The sequence below is a fragment of the Podarcis tiliguerta genome, assembly GCF_965153285.1.
Source record: "Podarcis tiliguerta genome assembly, chromosome: 1".
NCBI lineage: Eukaryota > Metazoa > Chordata > Lepidosauria > Squamata > Lacertidae > Podarcis > Podarcis tiliguerta.
The window spans coordinates 111,240,327-111,264,886 of NC_139534.1; the positions used below are offsets into that span (position 1 = coordinate 111,240,327).

A 24,560-nucleotide genomic window follows, 5' to 3' on the forward strand; every position below is an offset into this window, starting at 1 on the left:
TTCTAAAAGCGGGCTTTAAAAAAAAGAATTAAAAATCATCCATCCTTGGTTTTCAAAATGGCGATGTCTTGGTAGGATCCACACTTATTTTGCCTACAGTCACACAGTGTCAGAAGTACACAAAAAGCACTGCATATCAGTACATTATTTAAACACACACACACACTCATTCCTTTCTTGTTCCAACTGCACACGAAGAAGAAAATCCATCCACCCCAAAGTCTTGCTCTGCAGAAACCAGCGAAGTCACTGGACTTGCACTCAGCATCTTCAAACCAAGCCAGAAAGGTTGCCCCGGCGGAAGGCAAAACTGCTTTTGTAAACTCTTGCAAACAGCGAGACTTAGGAAGCGGAGTAAGGAAGGTTTATATAAGCCTCGAACTCTTAAGGAATTGGATGAGGACTCCGTAGACAAACGTGTATTGGCACAAGGTCTGCACCATCATCATCCTTTGCTGTCTTAACATATCCAGCATTCTTGGGATGTCCAGTGGCTGCAAAAGAAAGATCAGAATGGAGAATCATCATGCCTGAAAGTCTGTAGGTTTCTGCCCCAGACAGACAGGCACATTTACAGACTTTAGCATGGGGATCAGTTACCCTAAGGAAGTGAATGGAAGGAAAGATTCATGTCCCCTTCTAGCCCTTGCTGTACGCTCCAAAATGCCTTTCTGGAGGGCCAGAGGGGAATGGTATGACAGGGAATTGCCCATAGAGTGGTACCCTAAGACATGTTAAAGAGATGCTTCTCATCTCTTCTTCCTACCGGCATTCCCCTCAACCCAGGATTTTTTTGGTGGGAGGGAGGTGTCACAGGTGGAGAGGAGAGGACAGGAAACCGTCCTTCAATGCTATGAACTGCCCTGAGATCTACAGATGAAGGGCGGTATACAAATTTAATTAAATAATATTCTCAGAAGAAATTAGTTTCAATGAGTTTCGTTGTGCAGCACTATGCATATTGTGTGCATAGACTGTAAATAATAGAAGGTGGTGAAAAGTATGCTTTGAAACCTTTGGCATAAAGTTAGTCATTCCCAGATTGCTAGAACTGGGATGAGTTTCATTAATGCTCCTTGTCTTTGATCCCTGCCAGATCACGCTCTGTTAAAGCTCCCATCTCCAAGAATGCAAAATTTGGTGAAGCAATTGGTAGGCTTTGTTACTTCGCGGCAGGACAGGGATGATGAACAGGAAAAAATTGTGTGTATAAATATGACATCTTGTGGCAACTACCAACACTACAGCAGCTTTAAGGGTTCACCAGCAACCCCTAGTGCTGTTCCTTGACATCACCACATGGGAGGGGAATTGGCTACCCCCACCCCTGCTCTGTAGACCCCCCCAATCAAACTCCCCAACACACGCGCCATAGTTTTAAAAGGCCAAGAAATAACCTCATTGTGCTCCAAGCAGGCAATCATGATCTCCGACAAGATGACCACGCCAGTTCTCCCAACGCCAGCACTGCAATGCACCAGCAGGGGAGGGTTGGGGGCTGTGGGGTCCGCAGTGCTGTTTGTATGGCGCCGGACTGACTGTATCTCTTCCAAGTATGCTGTCAGATCCAACAGAAATGAAGAAAGAAGAGAGAAGTTAATTAAACTAGGCAACAACGCAACCAAGTACAGAAAGTGGCAGCCAAGTAAGTCAGGGTAGCAGACAGGGCAAATGAGACACGTCCACTCAGAATGCAATGCCATTCCCTAAAGATGCTTATAAGCTACCAGACCCAACTCCACACGCTGCTAATGGATTATAAAGCCCCAAATGGCTCAAGGCCCAAGTATCTGCGGGAGCACCTCAACTCCAATACCAACCAACTCAATTAATCCTTAAGATCGGGAGATGGTGGGGAGGCCTTACTTCCAGTCCCCGTGAGGATTTGTAGTCGGGAAGCTCACAGGAAGGGTGAGAAGAAGAGTTTGAATTTGATATCCTGCTTTATCACTACCCGAAGGAGTCTCAAAGCGGCTAACAATCTCTTTTTCCTTCCTCCCCCACAACAAACACTCTGTGAGGTGAGTGAGGCTGAGAGACTTCAGAGAAGTGTGACTGGCCCAAGGTCACCCAGCAGCTGCATGTGGAGGAGCGGGGAATCGAACCCGGTTCACCAGATGATAAATCCCCTGCTCTTAACCACTACACCATACTGGCTCTGGTTTGTTTGTGAGGTTATGACTCTGGTTTGTTCTCCCCATGGAGTGGCATCTGCTCTGCTGCCACCCCCAAAAAATTATTTCTATCCCTTCCTTCTTCAAAAGAACTCATGGCAGAACACAGGAGCATTCCCAGGTTGTGCCCTGGCCAGCATTTGGCCCTTTCAGGACCCTTGCCTTATTATGTGCTTTTCAAGACCATGCCCAGATCACACCAAAACTTGAGCAAAAGCGGGCAAAGCAAAAACAGCGCAAATTCTTTACTTGGCAGATGGGAGCAGGGTACTTCTAGCCACAAAAGACATGCAGGGTACTTCTAGCCACAAAAGACATTTCCATAGCATCTCTTGACACCTAGTTCCCAAGAAAGGATTCATTTACCACAACCAAAGACAAGAAAACCCCTCGGAAACACTTACAAAGAAACCCTTTTACGTCCTCTGGGCAGCCGTGCTCCGGCCAGTCTGTGTACTGAAGGTGCCAAACTGTTCTCTCTTGCCCCGTGAGGAGGTGCTTGATCTTCAGGCCTGTCGTGGCATAACAGCCAGAGTCTGTTCGGAATCGGGTGGTGATCTTGAACCTCCCGTACGTCACCGTGTTGTGCCTCGAGCCAAGCCGCGGCCAGTACCGGAAGCTCTTCTCTCGGCATCCCTCCTGGAATCATTAAGCTTCGTCAACAGAAAGCTCCCATGTGCCCTTCCACAGAAACACTGTTGTTTCAAAAAGGACTTGTGGTTTATTATTTTCGAAATTTAGATCCCGCCTCTTCCTCCCCCTTCATTCCAACCTCACAACGATCCTGTGAGGTACCGTATTGGCCCGAATATAAGCCACACTTTCTTTCCAAATTCTGACAGTGAAAAGTTAAAGTGTGGCTTGTATTCGCGACCTTACAAAAAAATTGCTTTTGCAATATCGCTGCTGAAACAGACATATGGTAAAGCAGAACAAAAAAAAGTTTTACAGTCATACCTCAGGATAAATATGCTTCAGGATAAGTATTTTTGGGTTGCGCCGCTTGCGCAGACAGTCAAAATGACGTCACGTGCATGTGCGGAAGCGGTGAAACACGACCCACACATGCGCAGATGCGTCTTACGTTCTATTCAGGATGCGAACGGGGCTCCGGAACGGATCCCATTCGCATCCTGAGGTACCACTGTATTGCCGATTTGCGAGCTTGAGTGCCTGCGGAATTGTAGCAACTGAATAGCAATTTGCAATTTTAGCAATTGCACGGTAACACTTGTGGGTTTGCAAGATCAAAGGCTTAATTGGTTTGGAGTTACAATTCTACCAACCGCAGCAATTTTCAGCCTGTAACCCAATTTTAAGGGAACGGCTTATATTCCGGTATTGTCTTTTTTTTCTCCCCCCCCCCCTTAAATTTTAAAGGTGCAGCTTATTTGTGGGTGCGGCTTATATTCAGGCTAATACGGTATGCTGGGGCTGTTAAAGAGGGACATGTCCCAAAGTCACCCAGGGAGTGAAGATTTGAAGCTAGATTTCCCCGCTAGCCACTAAACTACATGGGCCCTTCTACACTGCCCTGTCAGACCTGGTCAGTCAAAATTAGACTGGAAGGAAAGGGCCATACCTCAGAGGCAGAGGGTCTGCTCTGCATGGAGAATGGCCCAGCTTCAAACCCTGGCTTCCCCAAGTACAGCTAAGACTATCAGTGGCTATTGGCCACGATGGCTGTGCTCTGCTATGTTTCTGAATACCAGTTGTTGGAAACCACAGGAGGGTAGTGTGCTCTAAGGCTCAAATCCCTCTTGCAGGTTTCCCACAGTGTTTGGCCACTGTGAGAACAGGATGCTCAACTAGATGGGCCATTGGCCTGATCCAGCAGGCTCTTCTTATGTTCTTAACTGGGGGGAAACTCTGGAGAACTGTGGTCAGTCGCCTTGGTATAAGTTAGCCTCCCATGTTCCTTTGGTTGGTACATGTTGTAATATGAGTCCTCAGCAGCTGCGAACAAGCAGTTCGATGTTTACATCACATGATGGGTCTTGGAACAGGAAGTTCCAAGATGTTCTCAGAGTTGTGTTCTCAGTGTAACATGAAACCTTCCTGTTGTTCCTGTACGGGAGGAGTTAGTCAGTTGCTCGGAGGTTTCTGAGAGAGAAGTCATGCTTTTGTACAGTGTACAGTCCAGGAATAAAAGTAGAATGAAATAGACTACTTTTTCAGACTGTTTTCTTTCTCCTGCTGCCATGCAAGGGGGAAGGGAGTGTGCACCTCTCCGGAGGGAGGTGTCACTTATTCAAGACCTCCCTGGTCTGTCTGGAAACCAGCCAGGGTAGATCATTGGCAACAGGCCCCGAGTGCCTGGGAAGAGGAGCCAGCCTTTCCCGAGGGGGCCAGTTTCCAACAGTACATTCATACATAACCAAGTCGCTTCATGTTTGTTATGCTCTTGCACAGAGGAAGGTCGTTCAGAGTCAGGGCCATGAAGACAGCCGTTTCCAAGCTTCTTCCCTCCCCAGAAGTGTCGCAAGTACCCACCTCTTCTGCAGTCACCATGGCTATAATGGCAACCCCTTGCTCCCACACCATCTGCCAGAAATCTTGGCATGTATTCTGCAAAGGACCTTGGGTAGCAATATAATCCCATTCCATGCCCCCGACACAGACCTAAGAAAAAGAAATAGAAGAAATGATGCAGGGGATTGTAGGACTTGAAAGAAAACAGCAGCAACAGGTCTGGAAACCAGGCCTTATGAGGAACGGTTGAAGGAGCTGGGTATGTTTAGCCTGGAAACGTGGAGACTGAGAGGAGATAGGATAGCCATCTTCACATATCTCAAGGGCTGTCACATGGAACAGCCATATTCTGTGAATCGCCCTGAGACCTCTGGGTATAGGGAGGTATATAAATTCAATTCAATTCAATAAAATAAAATAAAATAATGGAAGATGGAGCAAGCTTGTTTTCTCCTGCTCCAGGGGTAGAACTCAAATCATTATCTTCAAGTTACAAGAAAGGAGATTCTGAGTAAACGTCAGGAATAACTTTCTGACAGTGGAATGGACTCCCTCAGGAGGTGGTGGACTCTCCTTCCTTGGAGGTTTTTAAGCAGAGGTTGGATAGCCATCTGTCATGGATGTTTTTGCTGAGATTCTTCCATTGCAGGCGGTTGGATTAGATGACCCTTGGGTACCTTTCCAACTCTAAAATTCTATGGTTTTGGGAAATACCCAGTGTTTGCCATACTCAGAGCAGACCCACTAAAATCAACAGACCTAAGTAACTTAAGCTATTAATTTCACCGGATTTGTCAGAGCATGGTAAACATTAGGTATCACCCTCTGATTTAAAAATGGAGAGGTAGAAGTCAGTAAGCACAGATCAACCTGTATAGCTTTTGTTCCTGCCATATTATTTCCTCTCTTCACATTTAATCCCCAAAATAGACAATTCAAATCATAATGATGAGAACAGAACACAGTTAAGGGCCTCTTCCTTGACTGTTGTCACCTTCACGGCAACTAGAAAGCTCAAAATATGCTTGGCAGAGCCATAACCCTCAGGCAGTATCATAATACGCCTCAGGTCACTTCAGAGTGAAGGAAGGTTGTCTGATAAGAAGGGCCAGCTCAAGACATTTTGCTGCCTGAGGCAAAACAGCAAAAGGTGCCCCCAAGTCAAAGAGAATTGTATGCAAGGCCGGCCTAGGTTTTGTTTCTGGCACCCAAGACAAAAAAAAATCCACAATTGCCCCTCTCTGCCAGTGAAAAATAGAAAAATAGTAAATCAGATAACTAAAAATTGTTACCCTTTCAGGATACCTCAAATCAGCTTCCTGAGGCAGCTGCCTCAGTCTGCTTTATGGTAGGGCCCAGGCCCGTGATGAATTCATAATATGGGCCTGCACTGAGTTAGTTCAAAGACAGAGATTCTGAAAAGATCAACTTCCAAGATAATCCCTACTGAGAATAAGCAAAAGGCTCTAAGCTAAAACCTACTTTTTGATAGATACGCTCTGAGGTAGGATAAGTCAAAAGGATCAGAAAATGCAAAGAATGTGGGCTCTTTTTTCTGCCTAGCCTTACAGAAAATAAATGATGGCAAGTGGCATGTTGGATGTACAGCAGATGTTTTATCAGTTCCTTTTGTCCACCAAGAAAAGTAACATTCTCCGGTGCTCCTGCTCCTCTGCACTATCCCTAACGCCATCCAGTTAAACAAGCCTGTGGCATGCTTTGACTTTTAATTTTTAAAAAGCGTTGCACAAGAAAGATCACTGATAGGTGAAAGAAATCATTCTGGAAAACATTCCCATTACTTCTTGAGCTCACCTTAATGTGGGATGCATTGATATAACCCGTATTGTTTTCTTTAGTAGGGACCAGCTCTACTCGGGTGTCGTCATAAGGAAGCACATCCTGAAACCTGTTCCTTTCTGCGTTTTCTGGAAGGCGGGCAATTGAACAGTCCCCGTCCAGAAGCCTTTTCTTCTGGATCCGCTCATATTCTGTAAAAACCATCCCTTGTTCCAACCCTTGTTCCAGACCTTTACACTAGAAAGAAAGAACACGTTTTATTGTTTTTCAGCAGATGTCTGCCTCTGTGTGCGTGCTCTATTTTTTAATCCCCCCCACCAAAAAACACACTTTTAAGTTGCCTTTATATGGTGTGCTCTCAAGTAGGCTTATAGAATTTTAAAAACCACACAAACACACACACACACAAAATTGATTAAAAAGCTGCTGGTTGTAATAAAACTATTATTGTTGTTTATATCTTGCCTGTTTTCTTGACATGACTCAAGGCAACTTACAGATAAAAACAAGAACCGCAGAGAACATAGAAAAAGAATATTAAAAAGCAGATAAACATTACAGTAGTACCTCAGGTTACATATGCTTCAGGTTACATACGCTTCAGGTTACAGACTCCGCTAACCCAGAAATAGTGTTTCAGGTTAAGAACTTTGCTTCAGGATGAGAACAGAAATCGTGCTCCGGCGGCGCAGCAGCAGCAGGAGGCCCCATTTGCTAAAGTGTTGCTTCAGGTTAAGAACAGTTTTAGGTTAATTACGGACCTCCGGAATGAATTAAGTACTTAACCTGAGGTACCAATGTAATAGATTTAAAACTATATACATGCATAAAATCTGTTTAAAACAGCCATCCAGCTCATTAATACTAAGATCCAAAACACAAACGCAACTTAAGGTTTCTGCTTCATAAGGACCTCCATGGCCATTCTCTACACATCTGCGGAATACAATATCTCAAAACCACAGAGCTGGACCAAGAAGGTGTACAAAACCAGCAGCAATAAAAAGGACCTGACACTTTTATTCCAAACTTGGTGAAGAAATAAAACCAAATCCTGATGCCTTTACTTGGATAAAACTTCTGCTTGGTGGCAACCAGGATTCTGCAACTACGGGAACTGAATATGAAACCTTTTTAACATACAGCTCAAAGAAAACATCAAACCAACCCGTTCATCGTTTGTTGCTCTGGCAGGTTCCTCCTTTCCTTCGTCTGGCAGCGGCAGCCGAGATAACGTCAGTCCATTTAGAGCAGCTAACTTCAAAGGTCCCATTTTTTTGGCTTCGGCTCTGTTCTTTTTCATGACCTGCTGGAAACAAGGCAACCTGACAATGTGCTGCAGCAGAAACCTGGCTCAAATGAAATTGCTAGGGTGGGTGGCGGAGTGCGGAGGGGAGGGGGCTCATCTCAAAAAGGGAAGATCCGCCAGCCCTTGCCTCCTCTGGCCAACAGAACCCTGCAGAGACTGCAGTAGCAAAGCAACATTCTTTCCACCTGGTCTGTCTTCATTCCTCAAGTTTTCGAAACTTCATAGGAAGGATAAACAGACCTTAGGGAGAAAGGATCGTTGCAGACAATGGACTTTCATGAACAGCCACAGGCTACAGTCCAAAAATTAGTGCAGGACAGCAAAATCGTGCACCCAAGTTGCATAGGTCCCAGTGACTTTTATTATTTTCTTCTTGCCCTTCTTTCCCAGCTCAGGGTGAGCAGATGTGTGCCTGCTGCTTTCATTTATACTCACAAAAACAACCCTGTGAGGTTTTTACAGCTGAGGTTAGTATGTGTGACTGGCCCAAACCGTGGACCTAGGTCTTCCTCCCCCAACATCAGTATTCTAACTACAGTGGTACCCTGGTTTACATACGTCTTGGTTTGCATACGTTTTGGATTACAAACACGTCAAACCCGGAAGTGTGTGTCCCGGTTTGCAACCTTTTTTGGATTACAACCCATTTTTTTTTGCATTACGAACAAATTTTTTTTGGAGGCCCCATTGGCGAAAGCGCGCCTTGGGTTACAACCTGTTTTGGTTTATAAACAGACCTCCGGAACGGGTTATGGTTGTAAACCAAGGTACCACTGTACTGCACCACATTGGCTTACCATGAGGTTTTGGCAGCCTAAATGTGCACAACTGGAATCAGTTAGCACAGAGCAGGAATGTGGAACCTGTGGCCTTCCAGATGTTGATGAACTACAACTCTAATCATCCCTGTGGCTGATGGGAGTTGGAGTGCAACAAGCCATCTCTAGCGGCACAGGTTCCCCACTCCTGAACTAGACAAATGGAAATTAAGAGGAAAGTGTGAAGGAACACCTGGTTTGCTTATTTCATAAAATTTATATACCACTTGATTGTGAATTAATAACAATAGCCTGTCAAAGCACTTTACAAAATCACTCCCTTTACTGCCCCCTGACTTCATATACAAAGGTATGCATGGGACAAAAAAACATTCCGCTACAGAAGAAGCAGATTTCCTACTCTCATTTTGCACAGTAGACACAGCAATTTTTACTGTTTTGCAGAATTGATCCTGTTTCTGAGACAAAGATGTATTCAAAGCATTGTTGCCTTTCAGCCAATATCACATTCTGCAGATTTCCTGCACTTCTGTGGAATACACACAGCCCTAAATACAACCTGTCAAATACCTTTCAACATTTAGCTGCCATAAATTTGAACTTTTTTATTGGCAGGCAAGTAACATTTCCCAACCCAGAGTATCCAGCCTTTCAAAGTCTAGAACACAAGCAAAATGGTGAGACTCCTTAGCATTATGCTAGCTGAGCATGTATGTTGGCAGGAGATCTTTAATATCAAGTAGAAATTAAAGAGGTTATTGGCTTCCAAACACGTCAAGGCACAACGTTATTGTTTGAAGCGGACTTTATATCCTAGCTTGTTTGGAAGCTATTAACACTCGATGGCATATTCATATGTAAAGCTCACATTACATGCACGCATATATTGTATACAGTCAGTTGGCCTGCACAAATCGACAAGCGTACATGCTTCCACGCAAACATTTGTACATGCGTAGAGACTGCTTGCCTGTGTTCCATGTAATGTGTGAACAAGCGTCTAGAAAGACAAAAGAGGAACATCCTAGACTAGAGAAACTCACCCCTAAAGGAGGAAGCCCTTCCACTATGTTCTTCTTCCCGGAAAGCAATTCAGACACAGGCCTCTTCTTCACAGAATCCTTCCGCACCCTGTACCTTGCAGACATTGTTAAGTCAGACTCTGACACAGATGGAGTCAGCAGTCCATCGCCTCTTCTCTGTACCTGAGTGTCAGCCATGATGTGGGCAGGACTTGCATCTTTTACTCTCTTCTCGGTCTCAGTAATATGCAACTTGGGTTCGTGTATGTGCAAAGGGCCCGGATGTGAAGTGACGGAGCTGTAGGGGTAGTTCAGTAAGGACTCAGAAGGATAGCATCCCATGACAGAAGGAAGCTGGGGTTTCCCATTGACGAAGGGAGAGAAGGTTGCATTGGCCTTGTGTTCGTCTTCAAATTCTTCCTCTTCCTCGCTGCTGTGAATCAGCATAGTGGCATCTGAAAGAGACTTCTTATGCCCATAGCTCACGTTTTCCTCTTGCTCCTCATTTTCCTCTTGTTTCATCCTCTCCAAGAAGACAGTGGGCTGCGAGCTGGCAAGAATCACCTTTGGAGGGGCCACGTCCGCGGCTGATGCTGACATGGTCCTCTCTTTAATCCTCATGGCCTCAAAGTTGTGGGCCAAGCCAGCTATCTCAATACTGTTCCTCTTCTGCAGTTGAGCGTGCCGGGCTGACGTCAAGGGCTCGCTCACTTCCTGGAGGGAATGTGCAACGGGTAGACTGTCTTCCTGAAACGTCTGGACCGAGTGATGAACCCGCCGGGTAATGAGATCCGGATTGCTGCTGCTGATGTAGAGGTGGCGAGACAGGTCCGGCGTGCTGTTGGCGGGTCTCGGGTGAGGGTAAGGAGGAGGGGGGCGATACACTTGAGTCCTCATGATGTTTGGCGCAGGGTACTCCTGGGCCTGTAACTGAACGTTCGTCAGTTCAGGGACGCTCACTGCTCCAACCACCAAGCGCCTTTCGGCAGGATAGGGGTAGGGCGACTGGCTGTGGAAACTGTAATTCAGGTTGAACGGGTAGTGGCCAGAATGAGGGGAGGTAAAATTGGCGTGTTCTCGGATTTCAGGCTGGCTATAAACCATGGCGTCGGGCCTACTGTAGGCGTAGGAGTTGCCGATGTTAAGGTTCCTCATTGAGTGGCTCTGCTTGTCCGAGTGGATCATTCCCCGGTTAAGCTGCTTCATCACCGTCTCGTAATCCGGGGTAGGCCGATACGAAGGCGGTATAAGGGCACTGTGCCGGTGTGACGGGACGTAATCAGACCGGAGGACGTCGCTGCCGGTGATGCTCGGGTTGGAGGACATGGGTGACGGCTGCATGTAGTGTTGTGGGTTATTCAACGAGTTTGTGCTGTGAGCGCTGTAGACGCTGCCGTTGCGGATTCTGCCATTGTAGTCATGCGGCGCCCTGTCCAGGCTGGTCTGAGAGTGGCAGTAATAGCCGTTCTGGTTATTCCCATAGAGGTTATCTGAAATACACAAGTTAGGGCCCTTTTATAGCCACCCGCAGAAGCTTCAAAAAAGGCATGTAATAGCTGTTAACGAAGTGTCAACCTCCCCTCTCCTCCATGTGCATTGTGTGCTTTTAGATCGGTAACGAAATTGTGCCTCTCTCCGTATCAGCAAATTAATCTGACAACATCATGGTCAACAGCTAAAATGGGCTGAATATCTAATTTCAATCCACTGCAAAGAACAGCCTAAACATAATAACGGCCTGATGGATCAGGCAGTGGCCTATATAAATCCAGCATCCTTTACTCACACTGGGTGCAATGGGAGAAGCCTACAAGCAGGACATGGCCGCAAGAGCACTCTCCTGTCTTGTGGTTTCTAGAAACTGGTATTCAGAAACATTACTGCTTCCAACTGTGGGGAGGGAACATAGCTAATGGAAGAGCCCAGTAAGTCCATAGTCTTGCAGCATTACCCAGGTTCAGTTTCCAGTACCTCCAGTTTTAAGGAGCAGTTAGCAAGTGATGGGTCATACCTTAGCCTGAGATCCTACTGCCAATCAAAATAGGAAGTGTTAATCTAGATCAGTGTTTCTCAGACTTGGATCTCCAGCTACAAATCCCATCAAACCTGATCACTGGTTCTGCTGGCTAGGGATGATGTGAGTTGTAGTCCAACAACAGCTGGAAAGACCCAGCTTGGGGAAACTCTGGTCTAAATGAACAAGTAGGCTGACCTGGCATAAGACGACATACTCATGACAGGTCCATGTGCAATGTCAAAGCATAGATAAAACAAACCAAGGTTTATAAGTCAAAAAACAAGACTACAGATTGTGGTGTGCTAGCAATTAACAAACCACAGTTAAGCCATTGGGCATTGTTCAATCAAACAATCAAACAAATCACGGTTCAATAATCCATTGTTAATAAACCTTGGCTTGGTGTTACATGCAAATCAGGTCACATTCTCCCATCCAGGCACTGAATGCATTGATAACATTAATAGCAACATTAATAACAGTATAATGACCTCCCACTCTCTTCTCTACCACTTCCAATTCAATAATGTAATTTTCCTCAAACTCCTTTATTGGCAGAGTAAAATATTGAAGTTTCCCAAGCACCTTAAACCTTTACCTTGGGAAGATGTATACTGGTCTGCATAGGGTCCATTGTAGTGCAACTGAGGTGGTGGTGGAGCCATCATATAAGGCTGCGGTTTGGGCTGCTAAAAAAAAAAAAGATATTATAGAACTAAGTGGAGATCTACACAAAATTATGATTATATATATTTTTAATACCTGTTGGAAGTTGCCCAGAGTGGCTGGGGCCGCCCACTCAGATGGGTGGGGTGCAAATAAGAAAATTATTATTAAAACTATTTTTATTATAACTTAAAGCACTCCAGGATGCATGCAGTGTTATTTGCAAGCACATGCTGCCTCACACATCTCACTGGTGGAAGAGAGCTGTACATAAAAGGGAATGTTCATTCTAACTGGCGAACTTAATTAGGGTTGTCATATTTCACAAAGTGAAAGCAAAATCTGTAAAAAAAAAAGTTTTTGGCCAAAGTCGTTGTCAGGGAACTGCCATCGGAGCCAGAAGGAGAGGGAGGGCTCCAGAGGGATTCCGGAGAGCGTCCCGGAATGGAGAGAAGCAGCACATCTTCTGGGGAAGGAAATCAGCGTAGCACCGGTGGAGGAGGGGGGCAGATGGGGGAATCGGCGAGGTGGCTCCAAGACTCCTCGCCGGGGACCAGCGGGGAGAGCACGGGTCCTCCAATGCCCACACCCTCCCTGCGCAGAAGGCTTCAGCGCAGGGAGAGTAGGCGGCAACTAGGCGTCATAGAACTTTTATGCTGGAAGAAGTTCAAGAAACGCCCACTGACGGATTCTGCCAGCGATTGAGGCAGCCACGGGCGAGTGGCTGTCCAGACAGAAAGGGTTCACTCAGGCAACCCACCCAGGTGTGGCACCGATTTACGCACGAGCAACCCCTAGAACCATTACAGTCGTTGAGGTTTTGTTTTTTTGCAAAATCTGTTTGGGTTTTTTAAAGGAAGTATTTGAGCTTTTTTAAAAGGAAATTTGCCAAAATCTACACTTCTGACATGGGTCGCCATACATCAGGATTTCCCCAGACATTAAAGCAATTTCCGACTGGATGCTGTTTCCAACGGCGAAATCCCAGCTATATCCGGGAAATTCTGGACAAATGACAACCCTAACTTACTAGAAACTAATAGGCTGTCCACAGCTGCAGGATGGGGTGGGGGAAGGCCACACCTATTGGAATTCCTGTGTCTGCAAGAAAACTGCTGAATCAGGCAAACACTACCTTAGGTAGCTAAAATGCATCTCTTGAAGTTGACAGGGCGCAGCCAAGAGCACCTGCCAATCATCCAGTCAGCAGTATCTATGTTAAACCAATAAGCATGTAACAGCCAACTCAAGGCTATTATGAAGAAATTACTCACTCCAGTTGTGCAAAACTTGGATTATCCAATAGAGTCAGTACAGTACAGTGGTGCCTCGCAAGACGAAATTAATTCGTTCTGCGAGTTTTTCCGTCTTGTGAATTTTTCGTCTTGCGAAGCACGGTTTCCCATAGGAAATGCATTGATGGTTTCCCATAGGAATGCATTGACGGTTTTAAGAAAAAGGCGCAAGACGTTTTCGTCTTGCGAAGCAAGCCCATAGGGAAATTCATCTTGCGAAGCAACTCAAAAAACAAAAAACTCTTTCGTCTTGCGAGTTTTTCGTCTTGCGAGGTACCACTGTATAGCAAAACTAGCCTTTGTACCTTAACAAGGAAGAACCTACTCCGCTAGCTGCTGTGTCACAGTGTGATATGAGGACATGAGTGTGGACAGCTTCCTCCCAGCAAAAAACAGCTAGGGAAGGTGTTTAGATTTTTTTAAAAAATTAAAGGGATTAGCCTAAAAGCAGGAATATTCACAGAATAATCTGAACTGATTCGTTGTCAGAATCATTGGTCATTCAGAATAGAATAGAGGCATGGGATGCAATTTGGTGAATGAAATATGGCTCTTGAATTCATGATAGCAGTAATGGGGGTGTCTGCTGGATTCTAAGGAAGCCCTGAGACCTAAAGAAGAAGAAGAGTTTGGATTTGATATCCCGCTTTTATCAATACCCGAAAGAGTCTCAAAGCAGCTAACATTCTCCTTTCCCTTCCTCCCCCACAACAAACACTCTGTGAGGTGAGTGGGGCTGAGAGACTTCAGAGAAGTGTGACTGGCCCAAGGTCACCCAGCAGCTGCATGTGAAGGAGCGGGGACACGAACCCAGTTCACCAGATTACGAGTTTACCACTCTTAACCACTACACCACACTGCCGCTTTATTTCCATTCCCTGGAAGCACAAAAGTTGGGTTAAGTGGAAACTGACGAGTGGATGGCAGAGGCAGTCCCTGACTAGACTATTTTCAGGTATTTCAAGCTGCAAATGTAAATGTAAATGAAACAAGTCAGTCTGTTTAGGCTTTTGCAGGACCTGCTGTTCAGAGTAATCTCTTCAAATTCATGAGGATTAACACTGATCTGTGTAAAGTTTCGTGCGGCAGAGGAAACAGCTGGTCGTGGAATATGGGGTTGTTTGACCGTGTCCATAAACATAATGAGTTAGGCATTGCAATTTTGTCTTTGACGGCTGTGCTATAGAACAAAAATTGTCTTTGGGGTCTGAGGTTAAAGACTTTGTGGAAGTTTTTGAAAGATACAAGTAAGTTTAACTGAGGTGCAGAAACTGCTAAAGCCAGCAGATGGTGGTAATGGGGCCTTTCTTATGGCTTTGCAATGGCATTAAACACTTGAAGGGTTTTGTATGAGAGTAGAAGGCAAAGTGCTCAAATTTTTTTATTTCTAATTGACTTCAAATTTTGATGGGCTATTCAAATATTCACGACTATACCAGATTTCGGGGATGCGGGTGGCGCTGTGGGTAAAAGCTTCAGCGCCTAGGGCTTGCCGATCGAAAGGTCGGCGGTTCGAATCCCCGCCGCGGGGTGCGCTCCCGTTGTTCGGTCCCAGCGCCTGCCAACCTAGCAGTTCGAAAGCACTCCCGGGTGCAAGTAGATAAATAGGGACCGCTTACTGGCGGGAAGGTAAACGGCGTTTCCGTGTGCGGCTCTGGCTCGCCAGAGCAGCGATGTCATGCTGGCCACGTGACCCGGAAGTGTCTCCGGACAGCGCTGGCCCCCGGCCTCTTGAGTGAGATGGGCGCACAACCCTAGAGTCTGTCGAGACTGGCCCGTATGGGCAGGGGTACCTTTACCTTTACTTTTTATACCAGATTTCTATTAAGTGCTTATTTCAATTCCATAGGCCTTCTATCACATAGGAGTCAGCAGCCCATCCACCACAAGGGAAACTGGTCCTTTCTAGCTTTTTTGAGTTTCTCCTATCAACAGCCCTTCAGCCAATGAGAAACCTTTCCACCTTAATTAATAACCTTTTAAAGGAAACCTCAAAGAATAAGGAAGAGCTGGGAGCTAAAGACCTTACCAGAGACATCCTGGAGGAGGACCTTCTTCGAACCGGATTCACAGTCACCGCCTGAGCTTGTCTGCAAAGCAAAGTTACACACTTAAAAACAGATTTTGAAGTAATGTCATTGACAGTGCGGTCCTATGTTTGCATACTCAAAAGTAAGTCTCACTGTGCTCAACGGGATTTTTCCCCAGTTAAGTGTGTTTAGGCTTGTAGTCTTGGGGACAAAAAGTGTGAAGTGCCTGCTACTCCATTGTAAGAGAGAGGTCACCAAGAAAGGCAAATGAAAGAAAATGTTGTGACTTTAACATCCTTTCTCCATCAGGAAACGGTGGCATTAATGCTCATCTTGCACGTATCGCATTAACACCAGGAGTTCAAAGGGAGGACAACTCAGATTTCCAGAAATCTGCTCGAAGGAGACAGTAGCATTTCGCTTGGCAATCTAGTATTCCTCAAGCAGTCCTGCCCATACTGTAGCTGTATTCATAATTGCATGGCTAGGTTTTGCTGCAAGGATATATTTGTTCATAGTTAGTGAATTCCCAAGTAAACCTTAAACACATCTGGTTCTTTGTCTTTATTAATTAGATAGACCAGGCTGCTCAATTTAATACTTTAGCTCAGTTTATCTCTGAGTGGCTCAAGCATGCTGGTAACAGTGGAGTTGTTTGAGAGCTGTCCTTGTCTGAAGAGGCACACCCATGTCCAATAATAAGCCCTGCCTGGCTTGTAGGACACACTCCTGTTGCCCTCCTGCAATATGGCAGAGACTACAACCAGGAATTTTGTAGCCTCACCTCTTGCAAGCAGCAAGGCCAGCAGTCAACAGAGATGGGGCTTGTAGCTCAGCAACCTATCAAGGACCGTAAGTTATCTACTGCTGGCTTAAGCATACCTGCCTGCCCTTTTCAATCCATTTGAGTTCTTTCCTTCTGTAGCCCCTCCAGATCCTCCCAATCTAATTTGTTTCCCCCATCTGCTCTGAGCCCATCTGCCACTGCAAGCGACAGGGAAGAGAGCCACAGGCAAGACTACCATGTCTACAAGGAAGACACATTCATGACACACCAGCATTAACTGATCCATCGGGTCTCAGGGCACTTCTTGCCTCAGTTGTTGCAGGAAGGCCCAGCTGTGTTCCTTGCCAGACGGAGCTACTGGCCAAAAAGAACACATAACGGGTACTTTCGGCGGCCACAATGCAGGGTACTCCTGGTCTAATCACTCCTGTGACAATGGGAATAGATCAGGTTGTGACCTGTGCAGAAGCTTGCACGGGCATAGCCCACTTCTTGCATAAATTGGTCCTATGGTGCACATTATCACTTCACTAACTTACACTGAATTTGGGGATCATGCAGTTTCATTAATCTTTCTGTCCCATCTGGCACGTTCAGTTTGTAACAGCACAAGTGCTATTTTTCTAGAAAAAGAGGTGCCGGAACTCAACATGAACGCCTCTCTTGTAATGGCAATGGTGCCCACCTGAGAGGTGCCGGAACTGAGTTTCGGCTGAAAAAAAGCCTTGCCCATGCCAACCTTAGATAGGCTTGGCCTGAATCCAAAGCAATTCTTTCACCCCACCCTCGCTGTCTGCTCATGTCCAGGCTCCTGTTCTCGCAGCGGCCAATCACATGCCCATGGGAAGCCCAAAAGCAGAACTCAAGTGCTCCCCGGCAACATCTGATGCCCAGCAATGATATTCAGAGATACGCTGCCTCCGAGAGTTGAGCAATGCATGACTGCATTGTGTTGGTGCCATGGGAGCTGACAGGGGAGCAGTACAAATACGTTGCATGCAAAGAACACAAAAGGAAAGAAAGAATGTTTACTGGCTCACCCTTTGAGCAGAGAAGGACGAGAAAGGATTGGAAAGCGTGGAAAGGAAAGAATGAGGAAAGATTTCTGAGAGCCTTCCTCAGGCGGAGAATCTGGGGAGTCTCTAAAGACAAGGTACATGCAGACAAAATGTAGACAATGAAACAACACATTTATAACAAAAAGGAGGCTTGTTATCAATGGAGGAGACATTTCAAGAGATTGTCAGGTGGGTTTCTCAAGGGTGCTCCTATGGTCATGATCACTCAGTCCCTCCTATAATCACAAATTGAAAAACTGAAAGCAGAGTCTATAGGAAAATGATTTGATTAGTCTACGACAGGGATGGAAAACATGTGGTGTCTGAGGTCATGTGTTTTTGGACAGCAGGCATGAGTTAGGAGGCAAAGAGTCTCTGTTCCTGTTTAACAGCAAATAAGTTCCTAGTCCACACAGCTAGAAGAAAAATGCTAGTTGTGTATCTTAAAGAAACAAGGACAGACAAAATGATGCTCAGTTGCATCACAGTTTCCCCACCTCAAATCTCATTGTATTGAAACCCAATAGAAGGGAGGAGATAGATTTATTTGGCTGTGGGTGGTTTTTTTAAGGGACTTGAGTTAGTGTTGTCGACATTTGACATTTATTACACCATAATATTGCAAAGCAATAATAAACGGATTGTGTTCACAGTAATAAAATAAACTATTCATTATTATATTTTTAGACCACCCTTCAACAAAAATTCCCATATTTCTATAAACGTGTTCTGGTAAAATGATAATGAAAATTAAGAGTAATTTCTTGAAACTGTTTCTGGTAGAGTTTTAACAAAGTGGCTTCTTTAAATCATGGCGGATACTTATGGGGCAGACAGTGACCTCTAACATCACAGCACTGTAACAAGCATTGCTTCCTACAGACATAAGCACTGAACCTCTCCACAAATGACACCATTTTGGATTTCTGGCCTCTTCCTCCATCCCTCTTCGGGCAATCAGTTGTACGGTAGTTCTTCCAAATGCCATGCCATTCTCTCTGCACCATTCCCACAACACAGACGTTCTCTGGCAAAAGTCCTCATAGGAACAGGTTCATGGGAGAATGTGACATATAAACGGAATACTTTTGCACCTTGTTCTACTTCCAGTGAGAGAACCAAGCCTTTGTGAGTCATCTTGGCAATCCTGTAACATGCACCTTAGTCCACTGGGAGCTGGTCTGCTACTACACTGGGGGTGAGGAAGCTGTGGCCCTCCTAATGTCGTTAGCTAGTCTGATGGGAGTTGGGAGTCCAAAAACGTCTGGAGGGCTGTTGGCTAACCACCCTTGCACAAATCCCGTCTTATAGCACTGGACTTTCTTATTATACAGTAGGAGGACTGTGAAACTTGAAGGATAATTACATTCTGATCCACACATTATTCCAGGAGGTGTGAAGTCAGTTTGCTCTGGAATTCACAAAAACAGAATTCTTTAAGGACCCTTAACCCAAGGTACTCTGGATCCAGTACATCAAAGGTTTTCAACCTTTTTGAGTCCACGGCTCCCTTGACCAACTACATTTCTTCTGCAGCACTCCTGTGGGGTTCAGGAGCCCAGTTATGTCTCCCCTTGTCTGCAGAGATAGCAGCCTCTCACCCATTTTTGAACACTCTCCTTTGTAGTGTGTTCCCTTAGCCTCCCCTGCTTTCCCCAGTCCTTGGGAGTCCTCCAGGCAGCTGCTGCCATCCCTGGTCTCTGAGCTGCTCGGCCCCCACCCCACCCCAAAGAGAGGTGCCCTCCCAGAGGTAGCATTCACTTGCAGAGCTTATAGCCAGGGCTGCTGCAATAAACAGCTGTGCAAGTCTTTGGGAGGCAGAGATGCAAGAGGGCATGAGAAGAAGGAAGGAAGGAAAGAGGGACAGAGGCCAGTGTTGCCCGCGGCACCCCTGGCCATCATTCAAGGAACCCCAGGGTGCCACGGCACACTGGTTGAAAACCACTGCAATACATTATTCTTAGATTCAGCACCAAGAATAAGACTTCTGTGGCCTCAGATAAGGCTCCTGTTTGAACGCTGGAGTCTGCACTCAGAAACAAAGCTATTTGGTTTAAGGTGTTCAAGTAGTAAAGTACAGAATATAAATTAATGAGGAGAGAGATTCACTAAAGGATTATTATACTTACAGGCTACATTTATTTAGTCTATAAAATTTGTGCCTGGCCACACACATCCTCCACACATATTTTGCCGTTTCCATGTCTTCCTGTTAAACAAAAGAGATTGTATGTAAGACAAAACGAGTGGCTAGATGCATCTCTTTCAAATCACTTCCCTACTAAGAGGACCAAAGTAAGGGCCAGCTTTGGCCTATCTTCTTGCTGCATAAACTCAAGGACAGTGGAAAGGAAGAGAATCCCACTCAGCCATTGTTGTTGTTGTTGTTGTTAATTAAATTTATATACAGCCCTTCATCTGAAGATCACTGGGCTATTTCCAACATAAAAATACAAAAAGAAAACTCAAAATACATAAAACAAACAACAACGGGAAAACACCAGTAAGCCCTCCCCCCTCCCACAAACACATTTAAAAGACCACAGTTCGGATCTACAAAGGTCTGATATCTAAAAGCCAACAGATGATTTATGCCTTCTTTCTCATGCCATACATTTTATTGAAAATGCATATGAATAAAATCTCACTCACTTACAGTTTGGAACTGGATAGTCTCTTCTTTATTTGCCAATTCTAATGCAAAAAAGGACTTGTTGTGGGACATGTTAGCAATGTCATGCCACCTAGGCAGGGGTAAGGAAAGAAGAGAGCGTAAGAGAGAGAGAGAGAGAGAGAGAGAGAGAGAGAGAGAGAGCTCACAAAGCACTCTGCTTTAACTGCACGTGTATAAGAGGGGATCTGAATCCGCCATGCCATTTCCCACATAGTTGCAAAAATTCTTAGCTACTTTGAAAAGTTTCTGCTTCAGGGGGTCTTATGATTTGGTTGGTTCGATGCTTGCTTGCATGCACACATGCATCTGCGACACAGGGAATCACAAGGTATGAACTGACCACATGACTGGGCACCTAAAAGGTTAAGGGACAAAGACTCTTAAAAGAATCACCATCGCAGGAAATGAGCTCACCTAAAGATGACGGGAGGCCGGCCATTTTTGTGTTTCACAAAGATTCCATCAAGACAAGCTCCGATGAATATGTCACTTCCTTGGCTGTCCTGAAAGATACAGAAATTGCATATCGCTTGCACCTTTTTCCTTGCGAAAACAGCTTCATTCGTCATACCCTGCCCACAGCACCCTGCTCCCATGTTTGTGCTCTCAATTTGCACCCACAATGCAAAGTAAGCTCATTAGATGTATTAAAAATTGAAATGCTCAATATCTCCTTTAATAAAAAAAAACAACAGAAGCCTTTTTTCTGGGAATTACAGACTCAGATATTCCCAAAAATGTAAGAGAAATCTTTTTATATGCCACGCTCGCAGCAAGAGTTCTTATTGCAGCAAACTGGAAGAGTTATAAAGTTCTTTCAAGGCTAGAATGGATTCAAAAGTTGGTTGAATATGCAGAACTAGGTAATATGTCTGAAAGAATAAAGAACAACCCAAAACAAGTATTTCTCTCAAAATGGGTAGTCTTCAAAATATATTTGAAAAACAACTGTTGCAGTTTAAACTCTGTTGCAGCGTTTGAGTAATTTCAGTAGCAGTTTTAAGTCTGATGTGAGACCCAAGATAGATAACAAAATATTTAAATTCTGTTAATAATCTGCTATGTTTCGGCAGCAAGTTAGTGATGAGTAACTGAAGTAAGGAGTGGACGGGAAGTTTGGTCTAAAGCAAGAAGACCTTTTAAAATTTATGGCTTTGTGTTTATTATTTGGTATACTATGGGTCCGTTCCCCTTCATGGATCACTGCCTTGCCGTGGCGAAGGGGCTTGAAGAACTCAGAGAAGCTATGAACTATGCCGAGCAGGGCACCCAAGATGAACAGGTCATAGTGGAGAGTTTTGACCAAACGTGATCCACCTGGAGCAGGAATCGGCAAGCCACTCCAGTATCCCTGCCAAGAAAACTCTATGGACAAAGACCACAGGCATATAAAAGTTATGACGCTGGAAGATGAGCCCCTCAGGTCGGAAGGCGTCCAACATGCTACTGGGGAAGAGCGGAGGACAAGTACAAGTAGATTCAGAGCTGATGAAGCGGCTGGGCCAAAGCCGAAAGGACGCTCAGTTGCGGATATGCATGGAAGCGAAAGGAAAGTCCAATGCTGTAAAGAAAAATATTGCATAGGAACCTGGAATGTAAGAACCATGAACCTGGGTAAGTTGGATGTGGTCAAAAATGAGATGGCCAGAATAAATATTGACATCCTGGGCATCAGTGAACTAAAATGGACGGGAACGGGCGAATTCAGCTCGGATGACCATCATATCTACTACTGTGGGCAAGAAACCCGCAAAAGAAATGGAGTGGCCCTCATAGTCAACAAAAGAGTGGTGAAAGCTGTACTGGGATGCAATCTCAAAAATGATAGAATGATCTCGATACGAATCCAAGGCAGACCTTTTAACATAACAATAATCCAAGTTTATGCACCAACTACTGGTGCTGAAGAAACTGAAATTGACCAATTCTATGAAGACTTACAACACCTTATAGAAGTGACACCAAAGAAGGATGTTCTTCTTATTATAGGGGATTGGAATGCTAAAGTAGGGAATCAAGAGATAAAAGGAACAACTGGCAAATTTGGTCTTGGAATTCAAAACGAAGCAGGGCAAAGGCTAACAGAGTTCTGTCAAGAGAACAAGCTGGTCATCACAAACACTCTTTTCCAACAACACAAGAGACGACTCTACACATGGACATCACCAGATGGGCAGCATCGAAATCAGATTGATTATATTCTCTGCAGCCAAAGATGGAGAAGCTCTATACAGTCAGCAAAAACAAGACCTGGAGCTGACTGTGGCTCAGATCATCAGCTTCTTATAGCAAAATTCAAGCTTAAACTGAAGAAAGTAGGAAAAGCCACTGGGCCGGTAAGATACAATCTAAACCAAATCCCTTATGAATACACAGTGGAAGTGAGGAACAGGTTTAAGGATTTAGATTTGGTGGACAGAGTGCCTGAAGAACTATGGATGGAGGCTCGAAACATTATACAGGTGGCAGCAACGAAAACCATCCCAATGAAAAGGAAATGCAAGAAAGCAAAGTGGCTGTCCAATGAGGCCTTACAAATAGCAGGGGAGAGAAGGCAAGCAAAATGCGAGGGAGATAGAGAAAGATACAGGAAATTGAATGCAGAATTCCAAAAAATAGCAAGGAGAGACAAGAAGGCCTTCTTAAATGAGCAATGCAAAGAAATAGAGGAAAACAACAGAATGGGAAGAACCAGAGATCTGTTCAAGAAAATTGGAGATATGAAAGGAACATTTCGTTCAAAGATTACCATAATAACAACAACAACAATGGGTCCGTTGTTTGGTACTGTATTTTTCGCTCTATAGGACGCACTTTTTCCCCTTCAAAAATGAAGGGGAAATGTGTGTGCGTCCTATGGAGCGAAGACGCCATAGCCCCGCGACCCTCTCCCGGCTGGAGAGGTGACGCTCGGCTATGGCAGGAGCCTCTATAGCCACGCGCCACCTCTTCAGCTGGGAGAGCGTGTGCGGGGCTAAAGAAGCCATAGCCCCGCGACCCTCTCCCAGCTGGAGAAGTGACGTGTGACTATAGCAGCAGCCTCTCCGCTGCGCCTTTCCGCTGCTTTCCCTCGCCAGCCCCAAAGAGCAGGTTGAAAGGAACCTGAAGCCTGGAGAGCAAGAGGGGTCGGTGTGCACCGACCCCTCTCACTCTCCAGGCTTCCAAGGTAGCCGCCTGAACGCACCTTAAACAGCACCTTGTTTTAGAGCGGGAAAACAAGAGGGGGGAAATTCTCCCCCTCTCTGTGCAGCGCCTTCTGCCGCTTCGCTGAAGGGGCGCTGGGCAGAGAGGGGGAGATTTTTTTTTTCTTGTTCTCCCCCCTCTAAAACAAGGTGCGTCCTATTGTCCGGTGCATCCTATGGTGCGAAAAATACGGTATATGGTTTATTATTTGGGTACAGTATTTGGTATATTACTTTTTTCTTATTGTGTTGATGGATATGGACAGTTGTCTTTTTTGTGGATTTATGTGAAAACAATAACAAAATTGATTGTGTTTTAACAACCCTGCCTTTCTACATAAAATGCAATATAAACTACATGATAAAAGAATCAAACAATGTTCCTGTTTGCCTAATTTGTTTCCAAACTGAAAATCTGGAATGTTTTAAGTTCAGAAATTCTGCATGCTGAACAGAGACCTGAGCAATCCAAGTTTGACATCTCAGCAATCTGTTGACATTTCAGCAAAAATATTCTGATATCTCAGAACTGTAAGTAACAAGCCAAAGTGACTTAGGCCTGAGTCAGCTTAATATACCTTTTTTAAAAAAAATGCAAAGAGAGAGAGAGTGTTTTTTATTATAGTCATGCCTTTGTCAAGTCATGGCACAAACGGTCAACAAATTCACAGAAGAAACTTAGCTTTACCTTTGCAGGATAACTCTCTTCACCATATCCTTCCATCCTCTCAACTTCTTGCATATATAACATTTCTGCATCAGGTGGAGTGAGGCCCCTTCAGAAACAAAAAAAGAAATTCAATTTGCTAAGTAGCTTCTTGAGGCAGGTTAGACTGCTTCTTTTAGCATATCAAGAGTCCACTTTTCTTGTATGTTCCCCAACAGAAATACACGGTGCAATATCTGCACTTGGTGCAGAATTTTTTTTGCAAAAAGCAACTACACTGAGGGTTAAAATGACCACTGTTTAACTTCCATAAGCACTTGTGGAATTATTTATTTCAGGTATTTATTGACAGAAGTATTTTACTGCCCTATCATGAAATATCAGTGCATTTAAGAATTATATCCAGGATATAAAAAATAATTCTAAGGCTTTTACAGTTTCCCTTGCTTCATGTATTTCCAATGATCAGGTTTCTGGCACTCAAAAGGTTTGCTGCAGCCTTTTGGTTTGGGGCCAGTGCAGACATAATACTGGCTCTGAAAAATGTGGTTAGCAACAACAAACCCACACTCAAGGAATATGTGCCCCATATCTGAGCAAATTTCTCCCTCTCATTCTAATAACATGC

At 44.8% G+C, this 24,560-nt stretch overlaps 1 protein-coding gene across 8 annotated transcripts in view; it reads right to left on the reverse strand.

Moving 5' to 3' along the window:
• The window catches only part of PTPN21 (protein tyrosine phosphatase non-receptor type 21), a 51,464-nt gene continuing 26,904 nt past the window's right edge, over positions 1 to 24,560 (reverse strand). The window contains exons 7-20 of one of the 8 annotated variants that reach the window (XM_083447755.1): positions 23,954 to 24,041; positions 20,498 to 20,586; positions 20,066 to 20,153; positions 19,539 to 19,618; positions 17,392 to 17,493; positions 15,564 to 15,624; positions 12,172 to 12,262; positions 9,578 to 11,046; positions 7,615 to 7,752; positions 6,462 to 6,683; positions 4,668 to 4,796; positions 2,579 to 2,813; positions 1,398 to 1,558; positions 1 to 494 (exon numbers count right to left, since the gene is read on the reverse strand). In XM_083447755.1, coding sequence (XP_083303881.1) covers positions 366 to 494; positions 1,398 to 1,558; positions 2,579 to 2,813; positions 4,668 to 4,796; positions 6,462 to 6,683; positions 7,615 to 7,752; positions 9,578 to 11,046; positions 12,172 to 12,262; positions 15,564 to 15,624; positions 17,392 to 17,493; positions 19,539 to 19,618; positions 20,066 to 20,153; positions 20,498 to 20,586; positions 23,954 to 24,041 — 3,082 coding nt within the window. In that variant the 3' untranslated portion in view covers positions 1 to 365. Of the gene's footprint in view, positions 495 to 1,397; positions 1,559 to 2,578; positions 2,814 to 4,667; positions 4,797 to 6,461; positions 6,684 to 7,614; positions 7,756 to 9,577; positions 11,047 to 12,171; positions 12,263 to 15,563; positions 15,625 to 17,391; positions 17,494 to 19,538; positions 19,619 to 20,065; positions 20,154 to 20,497; positions 20,587 to 23,953; positions 24,042 to 24,560 lie in introns of all 8 variants that reach the window. The other 7 variants (XM_083447757.1, XM_083447756.1, XM_083447754.1 and 4 more) reach the window with 7 other exon arrangements.